Source organism: Octodon degus, unplaced genomic scaffold (assembly GCF_000260255.1).
Source record: "Octodon degus isolate 3935 unplaced genomic scaffold, OctDeg1.0 scaffold00048, whole genome shotgun sequence".
NCBI lineage: Eukaryota > Metazoa > Chordata > Mammalia > Rodentia > Octodontidae > Octodon > Octodon degus.
In genome coordinates, this window is record NW_004524624.1 from 3,105,310 (window position 1) to 3,131,661 (window position 26,352).

Here is a 26,352-nt window from a genome sequence, read left to right on the forward strand (position 1 = left end):
GGATTTCTAGGAATTTTTTGAAACTATTAATATCCTCTTCCCACCTGAAAATAAGTGAACTCTCAAAGTATGAAGTCCAGATTTTTGCAAAGGATTGGCCATCAAGATAGTGTTTAGACATCAGAGCTCAGAGGTCCAGCTTCTAGGCATATTTTCCCCCAGTGAATTCACAGAGTACCAGCTTCCTAAACCAAAGGTGAGATGTTGCCCTGAGGGAACACAGGAGCAAATTTGGGGCTCTGGAACAGAATAGAGGAACCCCGGGGAGCAATGACCATTTAAGAAATATGAATACTCCTTCAATGTGCACCCTCATAGCATGCTGAAGAGGACTCTTCTGAATAGCCTCAGCAGGCCAGGGAGGGAGGGAAGGAAGCCTGGGCAGCAGCCAAGCTCCATCCCCACAGCCCGCGGCCCATTGCTCAGAAGCTGCCTACAACCCCCCACTCACTTTCCCTGCAGCTTCCTGGTGCATCCCAGCCTGTCCCACTGCCAGGCAGTGTTCTAAATCACTGGTGACCTTGCTCCCCAAGCCATAAGCATCCCTGAGCACAGGAATTTTGCCTGGAAGCGACACAGGCCGCCAGGATCCTTAATGAGCCCCAGGGCTCTAAACACTTCTTTGATTGACAAGCCAGGAGTAAAAGACAAGGAACTTGGCCCCCATATAAAATCCTAAACTGCTGTTGGCACCTTAGAAGAAGGGGTCCTAATTTCACTCACTGCGCTCCTTAATTTCACACATTTCTTTTTTCATTAAGCATTCCTGCTGCTCAAACCCTTGGGTCCCTCTTACTGTTACTCATGGCCCTGGAATAATTTAAATTAGTCTAGGTGAGTTAATATTCAAATCTAGGAAGACTGATGCAGGCATTTAACCGTGGAGGAAGTGATTTGCAGTGCTCTGCACGATGGTACCGTGCCACCAGAAAAGTCAGGCTTCTGTACATAATTGGTGTATCAGCCTGGCCGGGCTTTTTTCATTTTGTGTACATAACATTTGCAAACATAAAATGTAACATAAAACAGAAAATCAGGGGACTTATCCAAAGTCATCCTGCCAACAGTGCTCAAGACAGGACTTGAACGTAAGGTTCACTGAATTAAAGCCAGTCAGCACAAGTGGAAGTCTAATTCTCATGCTCAGCTAAAAGTACTTTCACTGACACATTAGGAATTTTAATTTGAGGGAAGGGAAACTCAACAATATATACTTTGGTGCAAACATCTTCTCCAGTCTGTAACGTTTTCCTAATAAGTCTTTGTAAGTGTCTGTTTTAGTAGGCGCAGATAAAGGTATATTTCAGTGCTCAGAAAATTATGACTTCATTGAATCATCCCACGAATTTTTGTAGGGCAAACTTGCGAAGCAGCTCTGCCAAGGAAAAAAGGTTTATCTTTCCTATTGTAGTTACTCTCATTTGAACTTCAGAAAACAAAGCCATGATTCTTCTCTAAACAGCTGTTTTCAAATTAACTTTCATCTTAGAAAAACATTTCAAGTTACCTTTCATCTTAGAAAAACATTTCAAATCCTTTTCTTTGATGGGCCACTTTGGCTTGAAAAGGGAAGGTTCTGATTAAAACAGCTCCTGGGAAGAGCCCCAGAAGAGCAGAGGCAGTCAGTGTCCAGACTGGCGTGAGAACAACCTGAGAGACCTGGGCTACCCACCACAAGCAATGGACTCTGCATTACTGGCAATAGCTTGCCCGCCCCACAACAAGAAGTGACGGCAACCAAAACTACAATGGAGTCAGAATGTAGCTCAGTGGCACAGCCTTCTGCCTGACCAGCGTGAGGCCCTGAATTCCATTCCTGTCACCAAAAAAAAAAAAAAATGCAAAACAAAACAAAACTTTAATTTAGGGCTAAGATCACCCTGCTGTCCCAATGACAGCTCTGTGCACCAACCTGCCCTGACTGCTGTTATAGCTTTTAACTCAACTATTTTGTGCAGTTTTGAGAGTCCTTAAAATTGAACCCCAACCTTTTTTTTCATTTTTAAAAATATTTTTATTGAGAAACAAATAACAACGAGACAGTTTCACAACTGATTACTAGTACATTTTCAATAATACATTGTGGGGCTGGGGAGATGGCTCAGTAGAATAAGTGCTTGCTTGGCAAGCACAAGGGCCTGAGTTCAATCCCCAGTACTTCAAAAAAATATAAAAAATAATTAATACATTGTATATTGTTGTCTTAGTAGTTATTCACTGCACAAGACGCAGACCTGATATCCTGTCTCAAATACTATTAGAACAAACCTCTCTATTCAATGAATTAAAAGAATGGGGCTGTATATCTATCCTAACTATTTTGAGTATACAGGTACAAAATGGTCATTCATTTGTATCCTCTTTTGGTTAGTTTTGTCAGAGAAGGGTATTCCATTGTCATTTAAATACTGTACATGCATGAATTCAGCAAAATATCCCAATATAGTCCAAAAGTCCATAATACTAGTGGGTTTTCCATAAGACTGTCAATGTCAAAAGTTGTTGACTTGAGCATTTTACAGTTCATCATATTAATATGGTTTTACTTTTTATACTTCATTTTCATACTTTTCTGCTGGATGGTTAAGACTAAGAAAGAGAAAGATCTATGTAACAAGAAATGTAACTTTTGAACCTGACAAGATTAGTCAAATCCCCTCAGGATTTAATCTGAAACCCTGTACCTCAGTTTGTAGATCCTTTGTCAGTGTCAGCCATGTGGATGAGTCACAGCCATTGCTTGACCAATTTGCTGCCTGTGAAAGCTTGAAAGAATGTTTTCGCTCCATGTGACTCTCTTTATGCACACTCTACATCATCGATCACTTTCCTCTGTAGCCCCAAAATCTCGATCAGAAAATTTGGGACACAATTGAGTTACAGGATGTCACAGTATGGTGAACCCCAACCTTAACACCTCTATCTACTCAGTCCCTGCTTTAGATATTTGTTGATATTCACACCAGTGTCAGTCTGCCCATCGTGGAGCAGTATCTGATCTTCCCCACAGCTTCAGTTTCCTGGCAGTTCCTCACATGCCATTATTCTAGTCACTCATGTGCTATGAGGTGGACTGTCACAAAGTCAGCCAGAGGGTCAGGCAGGGCACATATCACTGTCTACTCCAGGAATTATCTTTGACTGCAGGCTTTTTCAACAGCTCAGTCCTCCAAGATCACTGTATTAGGATGTAGAATCTGTCAATGTGCTTGTGTTGCAGGTCTAGCAAAAAAGGAGAAAGGTATGCATGCAAAGAGTTGGAGTGTGGAGCTGTTGAAGGACTGTTGGTTTGACCTACCCTGCTGGAGTACAGGATGGGCAGAAAGCATAGATGGTCACAGGAAAGTTTAACACTATAGCTTGAAGTCTAAAACTTATGTTGGAGTCATAATGCATATGTTACAGTTGTCTACAGATGTGCCCTGTATTTTAAGACCAAAAAAAAAAAAAAACCTGAAAGGCCAAGATGGATGTAAGAGTCTACCAAAAGAGAATCTACAGAACTAGTGATCCATACTGTGAGCCAAAGCAGTCCAGGCTGAACAAAGAATACTGGGCAGAGCAAGACACACAGGGCTAGAAGAGACAGTAACAAGGGAAACACAAATAGGACAGCTTGGCATGTGTGGTAATTGACACTGGCAGAACATTCACTCCAGCAGTCTCTGAATGGTAAGAATGCAGCTTTAAAGGTCTTAGATTGGAGGGTGTTTGCATGGTAAGTCCATGATACTTCACAGTGCTGGTTGCAAGAAGGATGGGGAAATAGTAACATTTTGTTTGCATGCCTCTTCTTCACTATGTAACAATGACGGTGTGTCTTTCTGTTTTTTTTTTTTTTAAACAGGGTCTCACTACACAGCTCAAACTCATACTGATCCTCTTGTTTTGAGCCTCCCCAGCTCTGTAATTATAGGCATGTGCCACCATGCCTGGACTCTGTCACTGGCTCAGCGTGCTCCAGGGCCAGGGTTGCATGTGGTGCTGAGGATGCAACCCCAGGCCCTGCGCTTGCCTTATCAGGCGCTTAGTCCACTGAGCTATCTCGCCGGCCCTGGTGTGTCTTTAAGAGTCATTAAATTATAAAAAGAAAAAAGAAAACTCCAAACTAAGCTGGTGTGGAGGCATGGCCTGCCTCGGCGTTGAGGAGGCTGAGGCAGGAGGATCAATGTGAGTCTGAGGCCAGCCTGAGCTACACAGTGAGTTCATGGCCACCCTGAACTACACAGCAAGACCTTGTCTCAAAAACAAACAAACCCCAAATTAAAGTTCACTGACACTGCCACAGAAACACATAGGAAAGGATTCTAACTGATAAATTAGGAAACCTGGGTTCTAGGTCCTATGTGGGACTTCAGAAATTCCTGGACCTCAATTTCCTTATATTTAGTTTACAAATGAATGAACATTGAGACCTTCAATTTTTAAAGTGTCTAAGTGCCAGCAACCATATTTCTTTTATATATTTTCCAAGAAGCTATGAATGGGAGAGCACTCTCTCCTGACCTCTGTCAGCATGAACAGATATGAACTGTCTTCTCTGAGTCTGAGGATATCCTGATTATAAATGTCTTTTTAGACACACTTCGATCTACCTCCATATATCACCATTCTTAGCTTCCCAGAACTGACATTTGCTTTTGTGCTGTGATCCCATCTGTGTTCTCCTGTGGCCACAAATGCCGACCAACGTGAAAAATGGGTTCGGCCTTCTCTCTTTCTCTCAGGAATGATCTGGTCTGAATGCAAAGAAATCTGGGAGGAGGGCCCGCGGGAGTACGTGCTGCACTTGTGGAACCTACTGGATTTCGGAATGCTCTCCATCTTTGTAGCCTCCTTCACTGCACGGTTCATGGCCTTCCTGAAAGCTAGTGAGGCTCAGCTGTACGTGGATCAGTACGTGCAGGATGACACGCTGCACAATGTCTCACTTCCACCGGAAGTGGCGTATTTCACCTACGGTGAGTCAGCCGGGCCATCTCATGGCTGTGTTCTACCCCAGCTGCTTCAGGGATTTCATCTTATTTGTTTGCCTAGACTGCTGTCTAATTCTATAATTTGTGACATGGCCGATATTAGTCATCTCAACATGTAATTAATTAGTAACTTGGAAATGAAACTTTTTCTTTTTCCATAGTCAGAAGTATTTTTTTTCTACTAGTTCGTTTTAGAAAAGTTATTGGGACATTACCATAGTTTTTTTTTAATTTTGTTTTATATTTTTCCTTAATATGGCTGTAGTAGTAAAGAGAATGTATATGCCAAAAAAAATGTTCCTTTCATATCGAATCCCTCTGTTTTGTACAGAGTTCTGTTTTTCCAGTTTACAAACTTGTCTTCTGGCATGATAGGTTCTTAAAATAACTTAACTGTTTTAAGCCTCAAGGTGTATAGTTTGAGATAGTAAATTGAAGTTTTAGGAATAATATAGCATCCATTTACTGAGGGCTATGCTGCCAAGAACTGTGTAGACATTTTTCACACATAAATTCCAGTGTTTGTATTAGCCCTGAAAAATTAGTCTATTTTGCTTGTTCCCATTTTATAGCTGAAGAAACAAGTTTTATTGGTAGGCCCCATATTATAGGAATACAGGATTGCCTTATAGAGCAGGGAATCCTAGCCTGAGACTGACTGAAAATCATGTAAAATGACCTGGTAGTCATGTCCCCAGGTTTGGAATTTGGAAGACCAAAGTTCAGATTCTAGTTCTGTAGTTAACTATGAGACCTTGCTCTCTTAACTTTCCCAAGTCTCTATTTTCTTATATGTAAAATAGAGATAATAGTAACCTATGTCAAAAAGCTTGTTTTAAAGATACAATCAGGGGCTGGGGAAATGGCTCAGTGAAATAAGTGCTGCTCTGGCAAGCTCAAGGGCCTGAGTTCAATCCCTGGTTCTGCCAAAAAAAATAAAGATACAATCAAATAATGCCTGTGAAGAGTTTTATGCTATGTCCTAAAAATATTAAATGCTCACTAAATGATTACAAAAATTATCAGTATAATTTCTTGGGTCATTTTCTTGCTCAAAATTTTCTTGCAGCACATAATTTTTGTAGTAAAAGTGAAAGATGAGTCGGGCATGGTGGCATACAGTGGATCCAAAAGCACTCTGGGAGACTGAGGCAGGACAATTACAAGTTCAAGCCCAGTCTTGGAAATTTAGAGACTTAAAGAGACCCTGATTCAAAAAATGTTTAAAGGGGCAGGGCACTGGGTATGCAGTTCACAAAAAATGCTGGCAAATGGGGATAGGGGGTGGAGAAAGGTACATAAGAAAGTGAAAAAAAGAGCAGGCATTTTTGTTACCAGTAAAAAGTAGCTGAACACTGCAAGCATTCATTTATGGTAATTGCTACATCTTGAAGGGTTAGGGTGTCAAATTTTCCTGATAGAAGCTGGATGATCATTGTGGTCACAGAAACTTTGTGATCAGGTACAGCAATAAGCTGTAGAAACACTGTGCAAAACTTGAGTTGCATCTCACGTTTAGTGTAGATTGTATTATGGGTGAATATGATATCAAAACCTGTATTAAGAAATAGAAAGTCTTGGATTAGAAATCCTCTTCTCTCCATTTAGCAAATTCAGTTTTTCTTAAAAGCAAAATAAGTTTTTATGTTTCACCTCTCTTGTACTCAAGATACATCAGGTAAAGATGAGGGATACTTTCCCTAATATCACAATTCGGTCTGCAGTATTGTCCGTTTGTGACTTCTGCCCTCTTATGAATTGTCTTAAGTCTCACCCAGCCCGAAGCACAGCACATCACTGTGCTTGCTTCTGCGGTTCGCCCTGTGTGCCCTGGGAAGTCTTCTGAGCTCTCCTAGTGCTCACTCATGCCCCAGAAACAGGAGCAGAGAGCCCCCTTGTGGCCAGATAAGCACGGGTTCCTTCAAACGCCCACCTAACCAGACCCGGATTTTCAGTTTGTGCTAAGACAATTTTTCTCAGCTCCAAAATGGAGTTCCCTTTGTCTGAATCACCACAATGCTGTTTGTCTTACACCAGTTACGACTCTTACAAGCCCACCCAAATAAAATATTTTTCACTAAAAGTCCTAGTCTGGTCACAGGGATCTGAAAACAGCAAAATCTGTCTTGATAGATTATAGGAGTGGCTTCTATTATAGCCGAGGTCGAAGATTATAAATTATAGGTGGCAGCAAAAGGATGTGTTTAATAGATGAACCCACATTCTATTTCATGGGATTCTGGTATGTGTTTAATAGATGAACCCACATTCTATTTCATGGGATTCAGATGTGTTATTTATCAATAAAGGGTGACAGATATATTGGAAAACATAATTTATTCTCCTCTCTTATCCTTCACGGACATTTGAGTTATGGTCTTGATGAGAACAGAGAGTCTATAATGTTATTATATTTCCAAATGTAATTTAGAATATGCCACATGAAATTCTGTGGCCTAGCTTCCCTTACTAAAGGTTCCTTATAGCTCTCTATTATTATGACTATTTAATAGAGTTTACCTTTGAAAATAAATAAAATTTTTTCTTCTTCCATCGCCCTTGGGTTCCAAGAATTGCTGTGTAATATCCTTGCTATCTACACTTACTGAGTCCTGAAAAGGACCCCATACCCCAAATCCAATCTTTAGATGGCAATAATAATATCTACTCTACAGGGCTGTTGTGAAAATTACAGCTAATGTAAGTGGAAGGACTAATTTAGGTTTCTCAGTGTTTCTCAATTGAAGTTGCACTTAGCATTTCTCAACGGGGAGACAATCGGCTTTTTCAGCAGGGTGGTTTCTTCTGTGTGGTCCTGTCTGGAGCATTACAAAGCATCAAGCATCCTATCACGACCCAGGCATTGTGACAGCCAGGCACTTTTCTAGGCAAGAAGTGTTTCCCTCAGTGAGACTCTCTGAGTGTCCTAAAATATAGTAGGCAGATTATTTGTGATAGATGCTATGCTTCACACCATTAAAATTGTGAAAGGAACACTTGGCAGGTTTGCTCTGCTACCACAGGACAGCTTTGGCTTCCACAGTCACCACTGGCCATATGCAGTCTTTTCAACTAAGGACCAATACTCTGGAACAGAGCTAGCATGCAAAACTGCCTGCATGGTAACCACTTGTGGGCCTTAACTAAATCAGGAAACAAATTTCTCAACACATGTTACCTGCAGAACAAAACCCGGAAGCATTTTCTTAAGCAAGATCCTTCAGATTCCTGGTTCTCATGGGAGCTTGGCTTATTCCAAACCCATCCTCATCCCTCTGACTTCCCTTTGCTACTTCTCTACAACATGGGATAGATCTTGTATGTGCATCTCATACACAGTTAAGGAGACACAATAGTGAGCAGTGTGGCAAGTGCCATGACAGGGATGTCCCCAGGCTGCCATGGGTGCACAGGAGAGAATAAGGATCCTGCCCAGTCTGTGGTAGTGACTGCGTCTTCTAGAAAAGGTGATGCCAGAGCAGAGTCTTGAAGGGTAACTAGAAACAAAATGAGGAGGGATATTCCAGGCAGGTGGAACAGCATATTCAAAGATAGTGACATCTTCTGGGGATTGACGCTAATCTAAGGGCAAGGCAGAAATGGCAAGTCATGTTTGGCTGGCAACCACAAAATATGCCTAACTGGTTTCTCTCCCACAGCATATCCCAGCCCCTCCCTTGTGAGTAACCCAGATTGTTTTCTTTTAGCCAGGGACAAATGGTGGCCTTCAGACCCTCAGATCATATCGGAAGGGCTCTATGCGATAGCGGTTGTGCTGAGCTTCTCTCGCATAGCATACATTCTGCCAGCCAATGAGAGTTTTGGACCCCTGCAGATCTCCCTGGGGAGAACTGTGAAAGATATCTTCAAGTTCATGGTCATTTTCATCATGGTGTTTGTTGCCTTCATGATTGGGATGTTCAACCTGTACTCCTACTACCGAGGTGCAAAGTACAACCCAGCGTTTACAACGTGAGTATCTCAGGGCTCTCCTTGAGGGTCTGTGAACTTCCTGGGAATCCTTGGGGGTCTGTTCCATGTGGATTCATTGGGATGTTTTATTCAAGGGTTGCTTAGATCGAAAGAGTAGAAGGTAAAAGAACAGAAGAGCTGGGTTAAATCCTCATTTTACCACTTTCATACTATGGCCATGAGCATATTCCTTAATTCTTCTTAGCCTGCATTTCCTAACCTTTAAAATGGGGCTGATAATAATACCTGCTCCCCAGAAATGATATCAGAATTCAATGAGATGGTAGAACTCACATGGGAAACCCTCAATAAATGGAAAGAATTACTATTATTATCATCTTACCCTATGTTCTCTAGAAAATGGAACCCTGGGCAAAACTTTCCTGTGTGCACTTCACTAGAGTAAGAATTGTAATCCAAGGGAAGTGAGAGTGAGGAGAAAAAGAAAGTAAAGGATGGGAGAAGAGTAGACAAAAACAAGGTATCATTAAGTAGAAGTATGGGAAGTCAGGTATGGAGAAGGCTAAGACAGGCTGCTGCCCTGACCACCATCTGCCAGAATATAAAACCTGGGCATAACAGACTTCTTGAGACAGACTACATGGAAACATCACATACATCTCACAAGAGCCAATCAGAATTTTTAATAGGAATTTTATCAATCAAATTGTTCCCATCTGTCATCTCTTAGGAATTAGATCCATGAACTCAACTACACTTCCAGGGCAGTGTTAGGGCAATTGTGTCCACACAGCATAGAGGTAATTCTGCAAGTGGGCACAGGTCAGCAGCTGCCCATACCTGGCTGGACATCTAGGCATGCTAATGCCTGTGCATAGGCGTCTTGCAATACAAAGTCTCAGTTACTTTGCTCCCATTACTGGGACAAATACCCAACACCCAAAATGGAGGAAGGGAAGGCTTATTTATCTCATAGTTAATGGAGGTTTCAATCCATACTCAGCTGGCTCCAAGACAGAGCGGCACGTGGCAGAGCACAGTATTCTTGGTGGCAGCAAGAAGCAAAAGCAAAGGGAGTCACAGCAGCTCAGGTAGCTAGTCAGCCTCCCTACCCCACTTACAGTGTATCTGCCCCAGGACACTCACACCCATAATCCTGGCATTGGATCAAGAATCATACACAAACCCCAGAAGCTACCCCATGATAGCATGAGGCTTTGGGCAGACCCCTATACACAAACCATAACAAATACTATGCACCTCCATAGAGAGAGGGGACAGGCAAGGAAAGCAGGAAATGGGTGGGCTGGGTATAAGGCAAGGCACTGAGATCATGGTGTAGAAATAGCTACTATGGGGGCTCCCGCTAGCCAAGTGGGCAGAGCAGCACAATGGCATTCCTGCAGGGAAGTGGAGAGAGAGCTGTCCAGAGACCCAAACCTCTTCCTTCCGGTGGTAAATGCCAGGTGTTTCCTGGAGGATCACCCTTAGCACCAATCAGAGTCTAATGAAAGGGTTTGGCAGGGCCAAACCTCAATACAGGCATTTACCAGCTGATGGATATTAGCCAAGTGACTTGATTTATCTGAGGCTTAATATCCTAACCTGAAAAATGGAAATAAAATGGCCCACTTGTTACTAATGGCTTCATGGATAAATGCAATAGTTTATGTAAAGCAGCAATTCATGTCTCACTGGTGACCTTTGGACTGGGCTGCACTGAGTGAAATTAAATTGTCTTCAGCCTCATATAAAATCTATAATACAGTTAATGTATGTAGGTAACAATATTTACTTTTAAAATACTTTGATTTTAATCTAGTTGTGTCCAACCCACATGCCATGGGTTGTACATTCCTGAAAATATCTAGTCATACAGCATTTTCAAGTTCTGGCCATCCTATTTCTAGAACATCTCCTTGTTTCCAGCAAGCTCCTTCCACAATCTTGAAAGAAGTCAGGTCTCCACCATAGTAAGCACAGCAAGAGCCTAGCATGGCTACACACTCCCTGACACTTACCATCAGGAGGCCCTGAATGGCTGGTATTTTCATTTTCAAGCCATTAAAAAAGGCTCTAAGCCTTAATCACACAATCATCCTGAGCAAGTCCACCTGGTAGCAGGACCTCAGCTTACTTTGCTTCCAGAGAAATAACCCATCAAGAGAAGATATTTGTGTCGAAGAACCAAATAAATTGACCTCCAAGCTACTCAGGGAGCCTGGGGTGGGAAGATCCTAAGTTCAAACCTTAGTAACTTGGCAAGACCCTGTCTCAAAATTAAGCATAAAAATAAAGGGGGCAGAAGGCTGAGGATGTAGCTCAGTATGAAAACACTGGGTTCAATCTCCAGTACCATTTTTAAAAAGAAGAAAAAGAGGAAGAAATGAGATACATGTCATGCTCAGGTTACAATAAGCCTTTAATAAATGGTAGTGATGACAATAGAGATGGGAGCAAGGAGTGGGAGGTGGGTAGATGACAAGCAGAGAAACTGGATAATCATTCAGCACTGTAGGACTTCCTCTGTGCATGACCTAGCTGACAAAGCTCAGGTCACGAGCAGTGTGGGGTCAGCCTGGACTACTTTATATCACTCCAGTACTCAGCAGTTAACTGTTGAAGAAGTAGGATAAGCTTGAATCAGTCAAAGGCAAATTTGCTGTAAATGTGCTGGCAGAAGGCATCCACCCATCATGAGACACATTGTTATTGGATACGAGAAATTTTTGCCCTGTAAACAAAGGCTTTTACCTCTATCTTAGTCACTTTCTTCATTCCAGGGACAAAATGCCTGACATCCACAAAGAGATTTACTTTGACTCATGTTTCAGAATTTTCAGTCCATGTTTTCTGACTCCAACTTTGAAATGGCAAAGTAGAAGCTCCTGCCATGGAGGAGAGCTACTTGTTTCATGGCTGTCCCGAGGCAGAGAACAAAGGGAGGAACCAGGAAGAGACCCCCCTCCAGGCCACAGCCCAGTGACTGACCTCTTACAGGATCCACTTACTAGCATCATGTTTAGCTATAGCGCCCCCTTGGGGTGGGGGACATCCAAATAAAAACCGTAACAGTCTCCATGGTCAGGACCTGGTATTTCCTCCTATGTCCCAAGCCTAGCACAGTACCTCACATAGAGTATTGCCCTAGTAAAAGCTCTAGGAACAAGAGTGAAGTAACAAACAGGAAGAAACAAAGCCAGTTTTCAAGGCAGCAGGGAAACCAGTAGACTAGGAATTGGATAGCATGAGCTTCTGCCTGTCTCCACTGCCCCTAGGCTGTTCTGTGTAGCTCCTCCCATCCCTTTACCAAGAACCTGTAGAACCCACAAGATCTTGGAAAAGGCCATGACTTAGAGAAAGGCTGATGTAGCCACAGTTTTTAACCAGATATGGCATGGCTAATCTATCTGCAGAGGTCTAGGCTGGGGTCTTGATTAAGAAGTCATGAGAAAAAATGAAATCAGGAGAAAGGGGCAAAGCAATTGGTTCTCATGTGCTAGGAATCAAATGAAGACTCTAATACACTTGTCTGAAAATGGATGGATTGAACTAACTCACCTGAAGTATGAATAAACACAGTTTGAACAGTCTTAACTGAGGTTCGTGCACTTGAACCATACCAGAACCCTATTAAGGGCCCCAGGCCTTTTCACACAGGGAAAGGGAGAATGCATGGGGGTGAGGTATCAGCATGGTAGAGGAAGAACAGGATATTCATCACCTTGGCATCCTGAAATGGGATGTGTAGCTGTAGATAGGATTTGATTGAATAAGAAAAGTCAATAGAGCAGCGAAGTGGAAAAAGGAAAGAATGGATTTTTGTAAATGTCATCTTTTACCTTTTGACTGCTCTCTGGAGCATGTCACCCCCAAGAGATTTTCTTTTGGTAATGAAAGAAAAAGCTATACAAGAATAAATAAGCCTTGTTCCTTAATGGCCCCCAGCTGTGCTGAATGCTGTTGTGCTGATGGTAAAGTCAGACAACTTTACTTAGGTGTGTGCCTGCTTCAAAGCAGCCTGCCTCCAGGTTGGCCACCCAGCTTGGGCTTTTCCTTCTGCCCATCCACAGGAAATGACCTAGTTTACAGGGAATTTTAAATGTGTTGGTAGGACAGAGCTCTTCTCATCTGTTCCTAAAGTCTGCAGCAAAACTCAGTCCTACAGAAGGAAAATTTGGTTAGAAACACACCATAGGAGTCCTTTTACCTCACTTTTGGAGCCCCTCAATTCTACTTCTTCCATATTTAAGGGGTCCCACTTTTCTTCAAGAGTCTACTCAGAAAGGCATTTGTTGGGAATCCAGAGAGAGGCTACCAACAAGAGCCCTGATGGCCCTAGGAATCTGGTTCCATCTGACAAAAGCCAGTCCTATCTGAGTCCCACCAAGTTTCAATTCCATCCCCAAGGAGAAGGATAGGGAAGGCATTGATACTGCAACCCCCAGCCCCAAAGAAGCCCATCATGAGTCCCAGTGTGCTCCAGTTCCAGATTCACATACTTCTTTCCCCATCTCCAAACCCTCATTTCTTCTACCCAACAGACTTTAATGAAGAGTCCAGAAAAAAATGGATGTAGTGCACAAGCCTCCCCCCAGTGTGAATAGATGCAAACTGTTAGCAGTCTTAACTGAAGTTAGTGGTCCTCAAACCACACCGGAATCATCTACAGACATGGCTCAATTTGGAACTTCCAGACCCCAGGTTTTAGCCTCTAACTACAGAGGTTAATCCAGAAATCCTAACACACCTCATATAGGGTGTGTTAGGACCATAGGGTACAAACTATGGATCTGCTCCAACCTCAGCATTACACAGATGAGATGGAAGCTGGTCTCAGCTCTATGCAGTACAAAAACAAGTTGCTTGCTAACTAATCTAAGTGAGTATCTATTAATAGGATTTCAGGCCATGCAGGCAGGCTTTGCTTTGTTTGTTTGTTTGTTTGTTTTTGTTTTGTTTTGTTTTGTTTTGTTTTCTGTTTCATTTTGTCCTTTAAGCACAAGCCATTGCACAAGGCAACCAAATCCAGTAGGATCAAGCCCTAGTGTCAGATCCTGCATTGTTTGGTGATAGGGCCTGGCCTAAATATATGAATGTGGGTCCCTGGCTGGTGAGCTGCGCCTGTCTGGACATGACAGAGATGTACCTCCTGCAGCTCATTATCTCCAAGCCACTTCTCCTGGAAACTGCAAATGACCAAAGGGGAGGAAGAGAAAGCATTCAGACCAGTTTCATGCTCCCAGAATACAGAAATGAACTATCCCAGAATGTGGATATGGAAATAAAAAGATCATCTGGAAGCACATGTTTTTATGGAAGTCTTTTTTTTAAAGAAAGTCTTCTGTTCCGACTGTCAGGGGTTTTTTTGTTACTGGGAATGCATTTTTTATTGTATCAGTTGAAGTCAGTACAGAACTAAGATTTGTGGTTTGTTTTATAATAAACTTAGCGGTAATGTAGCTGTTCTCTAGGGGCTGGAGAGATGGCTCAGTGGAATAAATGCTTCCCTGGCAAGCGCAAGGGCCTGAGTTCAATCCCCAGTTCTGTGCACGTTGGAGCATCCTTCGGCAAACCTACATGATAAGCCTTCTACATGCCTACAGTACATGTGACTATCATCACATATGCATGTGGTTTGCTGTGGTGGGAGCATCATTATAACCAAACAGAAATAGAGAATAGGAGGGGTAGGGGCAGCAAGGCCACCCAGAGCAGAAAAGTGGAAGTCTCTCTCACAGTACATGAGGACCCCTGGCTTCCCTTGTGTATGAGCTTGGCTTCCTCCATTTACTTCTAACTGGAACTTAGATGCAGCATTCGTCTTCAAAACATGACCCAGCAGACCTTTTCTATAGCTTATGGTGGAGTCAGCTTCCTAGGATAGCTGGGTTGACATTTTTCTCCTTAAAGGAATACCTCTCTTAAGACTGTTCTCTCTTTCTACAAATTATTGTCGTAGAAGAAGCTTCAGCGAGGCTAGGGAAAACTAGAAGCTTCTTTGTTCCCTAAGGTATGGGAAATTTTCATTCTTTGTTAGGGAGGACTTATAGATGCCCCCTCGAAACAGGAGCCACTGATGCAGCACCTCCCAGCTTCTCCAGGTTAAAGAACAGTTAGCTTCCTCTGGAAATCCTGGAGGGGCACCCGGGGCTGAGGGAAAGCATCCTGCAGAGTGGCATGGATGCCAAGCCCACTCCAGGCCTGCAGCCCCGCCTTACCTGCTGCAGACTGGCCAGCCTAGAGTGAGGATCACTTATCTGGCTCAAAACTAAAATCAAGGACACCCCCCCCCCCGCAAATAAAACCAGCCTCCAGTTCTTTTGGAGACTGTAAGAGATAATAACCACATGCTGAAGGATTACTTGTGATTAATTGTGCCAGAAACAAGTGTGAGCTCTCTCATTTAATCCACACTAGGGAGTGGTACAGATACAACCACAGAAAACAGATTCTAGAAGAGACACTGGACTTGTCCAGGATCACAGAGGCAGGAAGAGGATATAATGTATCCACGCTTTTATGACTCCACTCCATCCTCCACCTTCTGAGGTTAACAAAAATGGGAATCCTGTGCCCATATGCTGTGAGGTAGAGGCTACGTCTCCTTAAAATGTAGATCACTTTCTTAAGGTAATGAATTGGAAGATTAGTATACTCAATTCTGGCTTTCATTTTCAATAAGAACATGGAGATATATAGAGAGAGATATATATATAGATATATGTATAGATATATAATTGAGGTATCAACCCCAAAATGAGTAGCCTGGGGAGCTCATAGATAGTGGAGACCAAGGCAGGGGGTAGGAGCTCTGAAGGATTCATGGGCAGCCCTGAGGAAGTGCTCACCTCTGTCTGGCAGGTCCAGGGAAGGCTTCATGGAAAGGGTAGCCTTGTGGACAGCTTTGGACAGCAGGGAAGTCTAGTCCATGCAGGAAATTTTTTCCAAAGGAACTTTTTATTTTATTTTAGAGAGAATAAAAATTTTAAAACATTAAAAATGATACAAGATTTCAAATAAGATGATAGGAAATCAATAATGGTTGATTGCATGGTTATCTTCAAAGTAGTTGTTCAGATTACCAGATAGAGGTGTGCAAAATAGATCCAAGACATTAAGCATTGACTGTTCCTTTCAATAAACCCATAGAAATTAGTAGGACAATTGTCTTAGCTATCTTGTGTTTATATATTTCCCCTTCTTTTTTAATTCTTTTTTAAAAGAGAATACAAAATAATAATTTAAAACATTAAAAATGATACAGAATTTCACTAAGTAAAATAATACAAATTCAGCTATATTTGTTTTATTGCATAGTGCTGTCTTCAAATTAGTTGTTTAGGTTACCAAATATATGCACACAAAATTGGGGGGAAGTTATAAGAAATTTTAAAAAAGAAAAATTTAAGCATTAACTGTTCCTTTCATAGACCACCAAAACTCAGCAGTGCAATTATCCAAGCCATTCTATGCAGCGAATTTTTGAAGAAGTACAGGTAGGCAAGAATTTAATAAGATGGAAGCAGAATAAAGCAAGAATCCAGAAGAACCCAGATTATAAGGCTTCATATGGCTTAGAATCACCACTAAGCTGTGTTTAGGAAGAGCACTGTGGCAACCTTACTGCAGGTCTGCAGCCCCACCTTGCCTACTGTAGACTGGCCAACCTAGAGTTGAAGATCATTTTTCTGAAGGATGGGCTGGATGGGACAAGAGTGAAGGTTCAAACTTGGCTTTAGCTTTGGGATCAGAATCTGATGAGAATGGTTGTGGCCCCTCACTTCATGAAACCTGCAGACTGATTGGGAAGATAGATGCTATTAAATCATCACAAGAAAGAGGCCTGATTACAATCAGAAAATGTTCTATTAGAAAGAAACCTGGGGGGCTTGGACCTAGCTCAGTCCTTTAAGTGGCTGCTTCCACAAAGCTGTCAGCCTCAGGTTGCTGGAGTTCGAACCTCACACCTCTCCTGCTGGCCCAACGTGCCCTGAAGGCATTTGAGGAACAAAAAAAAAAAATCCTTATTCCATTTGGGCTGGGGAGATGGCTCAGTGGAATAAGCGCTTCCCTGGCAAGTGCAAGGGCCTAAGTTCAATCCCCGGTTCTGCAAAAAAAAAAAAAAAAAAAAAAAAAAAGAAGGAAAGAAAGAAAGAAAGAAAGAAAGAAAGAAAGAAAGAAAGAAAGAAAGAAAGAAACCTGAAAGAAGGAAAGCTTCAGAGGAAACAACACAGGACCCTAGGAGGCTCTGGTAGGGAGTCTTGAAAGGAGATGCGCTGCTACACAAAGTGGGTAGTGGTGCAGATGGATGAGGTAGGCTAGGGAGGATGAATGGAAAGAACTCACCACAAAGGGATCCTGCTGGAGCAGCCAAGGCTAGATTGCATCATAAAACTCAGCAAAACCCATGACCTATGAAGAGAAAGCAGGCAATGGTCACTCTGTAACACGCAAGACAATGGCGCACTGTCATGGGGGTGGGGAATGCCAGGTGCAGAGCATGCTGAATCTGCTTGCAGGTCAGGAACATGGAAAGAATCAGCTCACCAGGCTTCACAGAGGCCAAATGCTTCCCAGAACCCAGGGTCAGCGTTGAGACATGGTCATCTCTGATACCAAAGTTCTATAGGCTCTTATTACCATACTTTATTAATTTTAAATGTCATCTTGTCTGCCTTTCATCTTAAAAATCCAAGTCAGACATAAGGAATTGCGCTCGGGGGCATGAGAGAGCATATCAAGCCCAACCTGGTGCAGTGAAATTCTGATGGAGGAGACTTCTAGTTAATAATACAGTCAGGTCAGTCTGAAAGACACTGAGTTAAGGAAGATGATATTAATATGGGTCAAAAGGCCTAAACCTAAAATAAGTTCTTGTTTTTGCATAAGTGTCTAGTAAGTGATAAAAACATAGACTTTTCCCAGAGATACCTTTGAATAATTAATCCTGGACAACATTCTGTTACCTAATGTTTCTTTATATGCTCAATTGATGTTTATTCACAACATAAATTTTGAAAGCCTGGCCTCTGGAATATGCTGAAAGCTCACAAAATGTAGGGGAAAGTGAGCTGAAGGTACACAGAAAATATGCTTCTTTAGGTGGTGCCTTCATACTACATAATTGGGCATGACCCCTCAGTAATATCTTTTTCTTAGGCTAACTGGAGCCCACAGACAAAGAGAAAATTTCTACCTTTACATTCACTAAAGTTTCACCTGGGATAAAAGTAAACATTACACTATCATTCCTCAAAATGACAGGATGACAGGTAACTGGACGTTCAGGGTGGCCCCAGAAGGTAGAAGGCAGATTGCCCATGGCCTAAAGACTGGCTGGTGACTGCTGTTGCTGGCATAAGAAAATTCAGTGAAACAGGAGTACAGTACCTGATTTCTGTTTGTGAAGGGTTTTCTGAGAATTAATTATAGAGCTCAAGAGGCTTCCAGCCAGATTCTGGGGCGTACTGTCGTTGGAGTGGGATTGGGAGTAGACCGAATATGAGTAATAAAATTACTGCAGTAGCATTTGCTGAGCAATTGAGGTAAGCCAGACTGTACTTCATGGACTTTGAAGTCATCCTTTTAGTTCACACAATGCTTACAACAACCCTTATGAGGTAGAGCTTACTGTCTTCCCATTTTATAGTGAAGAGGTATAGAGAAGCTAAAATTGTTGGCCAAAAACTTAGTCAAACCATGGTTTGCCTGGCTTCACAACCTGCACTCTAACAGACTTATCAGCCATCAACACTAAGAGTGGGGAACAGGAAATCAAAATATACATCCAAGACTCATTCATTACCTCATGCAATAGGCACTGCATTTACTGAGAGCCTCTGGACGCATTCTCGTGGATAGAAAAGGCACAACTTCTGCCCTCAAAGAACTTCCAGTCTGTTAGGATCATGGTTTAAGCTTTGATATAAATAAATTCAGGCTCCATCCATAGGCTTTGCCTATCCCAGTTCTTTGGCATTGATTCTGTGGCCAGACTCCTCTCTTTGAGTCCAAATAAAACTACTCATTTAGGATCCAAGTTAGAACCAGGAGGTGATACAGAGGCTAAGACCTTGCAGGTGCCATGGCAAGTATGAGGTTCAGACTTCCTCAGACATGTCACTATTTTCCCTTTTTTCAACCTCAAGATGACTGCTTTTGGTCCCTGGGTCTGGGCAGTGGAGAAACAGGTCTCCAGCAAGATCTTTCTCCATTCCAAATACCTTCCTCCATCAACCCAGCCTGGATGGCAGATGGGCATTGTTTCTCCTTTTGCAGAACTCTAACAAAGCACCAGCTATTGTCTTCTGAACTGGAGAAATGCCTTTTGAGATCTAATCCTCCCGCTTAATTTTAGCCTGCCTTGTGCACATCTGGGTGGATAACTGCACTAAACTCTTAGATTGAGGGAGGGGAGGCACGGCATTCGGAAGAAGCAGCAATTTTCATAACAATCACCCTAAACTTTCCCCTTGTTGATTAGTTTGTTCTCTGAACACCACACACACTGCCTCTTCAGATAACCTGTTATTAAAGTCTCATTATCCAGACCAGACAGCCCTGGAAGAGAACTGATTACCTTGTCTCTGCTTTCTACGTGACAACTAAGCCCCAACCCTCCCCCCACGAAACATGCGCGTGCGCACACACACATACACACACATTCACACACAGCAGAAGAAGGGTGACTCATTATCTATTCAGCAACCCTCACGGGCACTTTGCACTCTTATTTCATTAGAAGCTCTTCTTAGGAACGAGGATGGCCTATTGACTAAACTTCAATCCCTTCCACTGCAAGTCAAAAGCCAAAAATAAAGTGACAGCATAGGCTGGAAAAATCAGAATTTGCATGAAATCAAGGGCTTGTGATGATCCCTACAGCCAGGAATGAAACTAAAGCTTGTTCAGGAAAGCCAATACGCAGCTGAATTATTAACTGCAATCAGCATCCAAGTAGCTGCTGGGGCTGGTGTGGCCCTGGGTAAAGCAGAGGCCAACAGAGCACCTTGCTTGCAACTTTATGGCATTCTCTCACCGTGCTGGACTGTCTTTTAGACTGGGGTCTCCAAAAGGACAGAAACGTATTTGTTCTGGTCACCACTGTATCCTCAGTTCCTCTTGTGATGCTTGACATATACTCAGAGTTCAGTAAAGAAAGAAATAAATCAAAACAATAACTACCACTTGCTAGGCTCTTGCTACATATTGTACAAGAATTTCTCATTTTACCTTCACAGCAACTAAACAATAGAGTGCCATTATGCTCCACCTCCTAAATGGATAAATTAAGTCTCCAACATGCCCAACACACAGCCAGTACATGGCATTGCTGAGTTAAACCCAAGAATGCCTCTTTGCTCTTTCTACTCCTCCAGCTATCTGTGAAGTCATCTATAATTGGCACAGTTGGAGTAGTCTATCTCCAGGTAGATAGGAGAAAGACGGGGAGCCATAGCCACCATTTCTATCAGTAAAGAACCTCATAGTTAGCCTTGAAACCTTCTGGTTGACAATAGGGCTTTTTGTGAGACATGTGGTTTCATGGTAAACGTCAATTAAGCCAATTCCAAGATAATCTCTATCTGAAAGCCAGGCCCAAGCCTCCCCAGGGATGGATGGGCCTACTGCATTATCCCTTTTTTTTTTTTTTTTTTTTTCTCCTAGTGAAAACTGTAGATGATGATTAACAACTGATTTAGGAGGCACCATAACCTCACAGGACACAAGGCCTAGCTTCAGGGCCTGAGCCTATGGGATTCATAATGTATTATTTGTTGGTTTCCAAGACCAGATTTTCCCTGAAAATATATTATTATAGGTTTTCAAGGTCAAGCTAACACAAATCTTTTCCCACTCAGGGTAGTGAGGCCACATTCCATTTATTTCCTGCTACATATTAAACTTAAACTAAAAGATAATGCCAGAATGACATTTTACATCAATTTGAGTTCTTGTCACCTTATGAAAAGGCACTAAGTTTTCACTGATGTATTTGTCCCTTTTTACAAGGGCTTCTAGTTTTCATATTGATTTACAAGTGCTCTTTATGTAAGAAGGACAGCATCCATTGTCTGCATAGTGTTTATGAATACAAATTCTTTCCTCATTTAGTCTTTTGCTTTGTATTTTACTTATTATGTTTTGATATTATCAAGTTAAGTTTTATGTAACTAAATCTCTCAGTCTTTCTAGTTTCTGGCATTTAACCCAGGCCAAGATTATATGCTACTCAGGAACATGATTTAATTTTTACTATTTAACTTTTCAGTTCTCCTCAGAATTTGTCTAGTTACATAATGCAAACTGTGGATAAAATACCATATTTTTTACAGCTTATCACAGTTAATCAAACATAACTCAGTCAAAAAAGTTTCTTCTGCCAAAAAAAGAGTAATATAATTGACCAATTCGTGGAATACATGGAATGCTCATGACAAGGGCATGGTATAAATTAAGGCCCAAGAGACCCAAATGAATGAATCTGACCTTCCTGGATGATTCCATCCAATGATTCCTCCTTCTCTTTAAAGAAGAACTTTGTATCTCTACTCATTTTGCTTCCTAAAAAGATGAAATGTCATAGACAGCAGTCTCCCTTAAAAATGTAGAAGCAATTGCTAGAAATGCAAAGTTCGGTTCTGACCCCTTCCTGGCCAGGCAGGGGCAGGTGGTTTCTTCTCTGGTTTGTACTGGAGCAATCTCAGTGAGTCCGTCTGGTCTCACAGAGACAGTGGCCAAGTCCAAACCCAGTAGACTATTTTAAACTATAGAATGCAAAACAAACAGGTGTAGGGTAATGAAGATCATCTGGAAAATAGATAGCAAATCAAACAGATTCAAGCTAGGTTGGTTGTCCTCAGCTGGGGGTTCTGGTAGAGAAGGGGCTAAAGTCTAACTATAGAGATTTATATTCTTTTACCCAAACACATCGCTGAGTGCGGTCTCCTTCCTTCTGCTTGTTGACCTAGAATCTCTTAGTGAAGGTATCAAGAATAAATCAGGAGGGCCAACCAAGCATCTCAGTGGACTAAAGCGCCTGCTTAGGCACAGAGCAGCAGCTGGGGCATGATCCCAGGCATGCTGTACTGGCCTCACCCCAGGGATGCACTGAGACAATTAAGACTGGGCGTGGTAGTGCACACCTGTAATCCCAGCGCTTGGGAGGTTGAAAAAAGGAGAATCACTATCAGTCGGATCTATGTAGTGAGGCCCTGTACACCCTATACTAAATACATAAAAAAAGAATAAATCAGGGCTCTACAGCAAATTCATAGTGAGAAGCAAATGAATAATAAAACACACACACTAAATCTAGACCCATTTTACCTAATAAAAATTCAGAAGGCTTTCTCTGGACATGCTCTATAATTGTTTGCTTCCTTTGTGTCAACCAAAAGTTTGCAGGCTGTTTCAAAGTAGCAAAGGAAAAATGAATTTGGGTAAAACTATCTCTGTGTCACTAGAATTACCTGCTTCTTAGACTGTACATGGCAAGTACATAAAGCCGAGCCAGCCCTGGCCCACCCATTACTGCCCTGCCCTGCTGTGTCCAGCAAGATCATGCCCTGCCATCTCCTCCAGTTTGGAATTTGGGCATATTAGAAGGAGCACTGTGCCACTGTTCTCTAGGGTGAAAACCAAGGTTGTTTCAAACTGGGAGACAATAGAACAGCAAAGCTTGCCACACAATGAATGTCATCTTCTTGCACAAACCAAATGCTGCATCTTGCATGAAGAAAATTTTTTCCAGGCTGGGGAGATGGCGCAGTGGAATAAGCACTTCCCTGGCAAGCACAAGGGCCTGAGTTCAATCCCCAGTTCTGCCAAAAAAAAAAAAAAAAAAAAAAATTTCCACTTTCTCAGAATTGCATCGGGGCTAGAGCTCTATGGCAATGGCTTTTGTACACTGTCTTTGCTTTAAAAACTAGCAACTAGGCTGGGTGTGGTGGTGAACACCTGTAATCCCAACACTTGGGAGGCTGAAGCAGGAGAATTATCATGAGTTCAAGGCCAGCCTGGGCTCCACAGCCAGAGCCTGTCTTTAAAAAAAAAAAAAAGCAAGAACCAGAAAATAAACAACGAAAACAAACCTAGAAACTAAATTCCTTCTGAAATCAATTAAACAATTAAAATTCATAGTCTTAAGAGAAAGAAAAAATATCCCAAATCCACTTAAAATACTACTTATTCAGACTGTGGTGTTTATACAGAATGTGCCAAATGGCTGGATAGACACACACATGCACACACACACACACACACACACACACACACACACAGATACACACATTCTAGAGAACTGCAAATTCATGCAAGTCAAGAGTGGATTTTTAGCCCAAGTGACAAGTAGTAGTATTTTTGTACATCCCGTCAAATAAATATCAATCCTTAACAGACACTGTTTTAAAAAAAAAATCTGTTAATCCTGGCCATTTGTGGGTAAGTATAGAGAATCTGAAATGTTACAGAGAAAGAAAAGTCTTCTCTCATTATGGTACCAAAGTTTAGGACATAAAATTTAAAAACTGCACTGAGCCCTTCCCATGTTATCAGATGCACCTGCACATTCTGAACCATCTAACCAAACTCCAGCTTTCTGATGGAATCCTATGGCATAAACCTGACAAAGGACTGTGATGCAAGTGACATAAGGACTGTGGCGTATGCTTGGTTGGACCTAAGTCTTAAAATTACTGTATTTCAGTAGCTTCAGTATTTCAAAAGGATCAACAAGCAATATTCTAATAGCCAGATCTTATCCAAGCTACCCCTCAAGCACACACAGCCCCTACCTGGGTACACTGCAGTGTGAGGGTTAGACTTTGTGGCCACACCAACTCCCACTCCCACTGGTAAGAATTCCAGCCCAGTTTAGAGGAATTAGTACAGTGCTTGGTCTCAGGCAGGGAAAGTGGAGGTTAAAGTGAGCCCACCATAAAGATGGTCATCAGACACAATAGCTGCTCTGTGTCAAGGTGCCCTTTAAGTGCCAGGCACCAAGCAGGCCAGCTCCATCTGCGAACACCACCCACTTCACCAGTCACTGCCTGAGCTCCCCTCACATGGGCTGTGCAGAATGAAGAGGGAGGCTTAAGAGTCAATGGTAAAAGAGCAGTTGGCTTTCTGAGACTGATAATGCTCAAGAACAAGCATTTGCTCCATTGTTTAATCTTAGATGCTTAATTAATTACAGACAGAGAAAAATAATACCTCATCTAGCGTCTCAATAAAGGGATGGAATGAAAAAGGAAGAGATTGTCATTTATACTATTCCTTCCAAAGCGTCTTAGAAATCTCAGTATCTTACTGAGATTTTGGAGACTAGGCACCACCACCCCACCTTAGCTGCCCTCCTGGGGAAGAACTAATGTTTGGACAAGGGCAGATTTCATTTTTAAAGTGTTCTAATCGAAGACACTAAATGATTGCTTATTTCCTTGTAGAGTTGAAGAAAGTTTTAAAACCTTATTTTGGTCCATATTCGGCTTATCTGAAGTGATCTCGGTGGTGCTGAAATATGACCACAAATTCATCGAGAACATCGGCTATGTTCTCTACGGCGTTTATAACGTCACCATGGTGGTAGTGCTGCTCAACATGCTAATAGCCATGATTAACAACTCCTATCAGGAAATCGAGGTAAGACCAGTTCATTGGCAATTCTCCCGCTTGCTTGCTCAATTGATACTGCTGTTTCAACAATGAGCGTGTGGCCTCAGAAGCCTTATGTTGTATTTAAATGTGAAGGTTGAACAACAAAAAGCAGACATTCTTCCTGAGCAGCTCCAAGAGATACATCTGGTTCATCTGCCACAGGGCATGGTTGGCATACCCACATGCAAGGGTACAGTGACACAGAAATAACTATTCTTTGACATGTGCCCCTTAGAACACCACACAGGTAGCAATTGCCATGTCTAAGTGACTCTCAGCTGCTGCCTTTCTGCTTCTCGCTTGTCATTTAAGTACCTACTATACATCAAGGCTGTGCAAGGGACTGCAGACACAAAGATGACTAAAGCACACCACGCCTACCTTGAGGAGCTCACAGTCCAGAGAGAAGAACAGGCAGTCAACAAAGCACTGACTCGGGAGCCAGCACACCTGGGTACAGGAGATGTAAAACAGAGCAAGCGGCCATCAGTAAGCAAGCTTCCGGGGGTTCTCGAAGGGCAGTTAAACACAAAGACAATTTTGCCGGGCAGATACAGGTGTTAAGAGAAAGTATCAGGAAGCAATTTATCAAAATGTATGAGGCAAGGAGCCAGGGAGATGACTCAGTGGAATAAGTACTTCCCTGGCAAGTGCAAGGGCCTGAGTTCAATCCCCGGTTCCACCAAAACAAAAAGTATAATGCATAAACCATACGCTATTGATCTCAATTTTGCTTAGAACATCAAGAAACTAGAAACAACATGAGCATTAACAGGAACCTAGCAAATAGACTTTGAAGCATCTGAACAATAGAATGCTGTGCAACTTAATAAAAAAAAAAAAGACGGTGTTCTGTATATGCTGATGGTGGAATGTATGCTCAATTATTACTGCAAAAGGTTGTCTTCTTGTTTATTTGTTTTGTTTTGTCTTGCTGTGCTGGGAAGTGAACATAGTAGCAGTGACCTACAATCCCCAAGCCTTCTTATTTGTTATTTGGAGGTAGTCTTACCAAGTCACTAAGTTTCCCAAACTGGCCTCAAACTGAGGATTCTCCTGCCTCAGCCTCCCAGCATTCTGGGATTAGAGGTGTGTACCGCTATGCACACATTTTAAAGAAAAACTTTTGAAAATGTCCTTACAAAAGGATACCACTGGGGAGGGGGTGTTTGGGGGTGCATTGTAGGTGTACTTTATTCATATCTTCTTACACTTTACTAACCATGTTTACCAATTATGGAGTTAAATAAAAGTAGCTGAAATTTAAAATGCATGGACACATTTTTGTCTGCATGTGATTTAACATAGATGCTCAGTAAAGTAAAATTTAGAAATAACTCATCAATATCAGAAAATTGAAACTGAGACAGTCACACTTTAGCATGCTGGATATATACAGTGATAAAGACTTCGTATACTAATGTGGAAAAATTCCTCAGATTATTTTCAGTGAAAAGCTACAAGTAGCAGAAAAATACAAACAAGCAAATCTCCTATTTATACAACCATACAATTGTTAATATACAGAAAGAAAAGGGAGCAAAGGACATGCTCCCAGTTCCTTGGTCAGGAATCCTCTCCGGAAGAGAGCATAAGGAGAAAGGCGATTTCAAAGGGGCTTTCATATTTGCTTGGCATAGTTCTGTACTTAAATGATAAGAAACAATTTTGTATTCATCATACGGAGAAAATAAAAAAGCCCTAATCTTTATTTGCTATGACTTTCAATTTTTAAAACAAGATAGAACAGACTGTGTGGCTTAAACATCAAGAATGTATTTTC

At 42.0% G+C, this 26,352-nt stretch overlaps 1 protein-coding gene across 4 annotated transcripts in view; it reads left to right on the top strand.

Moving 5' to 3' along the window:
- Trpc7 (transient receptor potential cation channel subfamily C member 7) overlaps positions 1-26,352 on the top strand; it is a 195,691-nt gene that overhangs the window by 142,627 nt on the left and 26,712 nt on the right. For all 4 annotated transcript variants that reach the window (XM_004632238.3, XM_004632239.2, XM_004632240.2 and 1 more), the window contains 3 exons: positions 4,728-4,961; positions 8,684-8,948; positions 24,359-24,554. In XM_004632238.3, the coding sequence (XP_004632295.1) occupies positions 4,728-4,961; positions 8,684-8,948; positions 24,359-24,554 (695 nt within the window). The remainder of the gene's footprint in view (positions 1-4,727; positions 4,962-8,683; positions 8,949-24,358; positions 24,555-26,352) is intronic.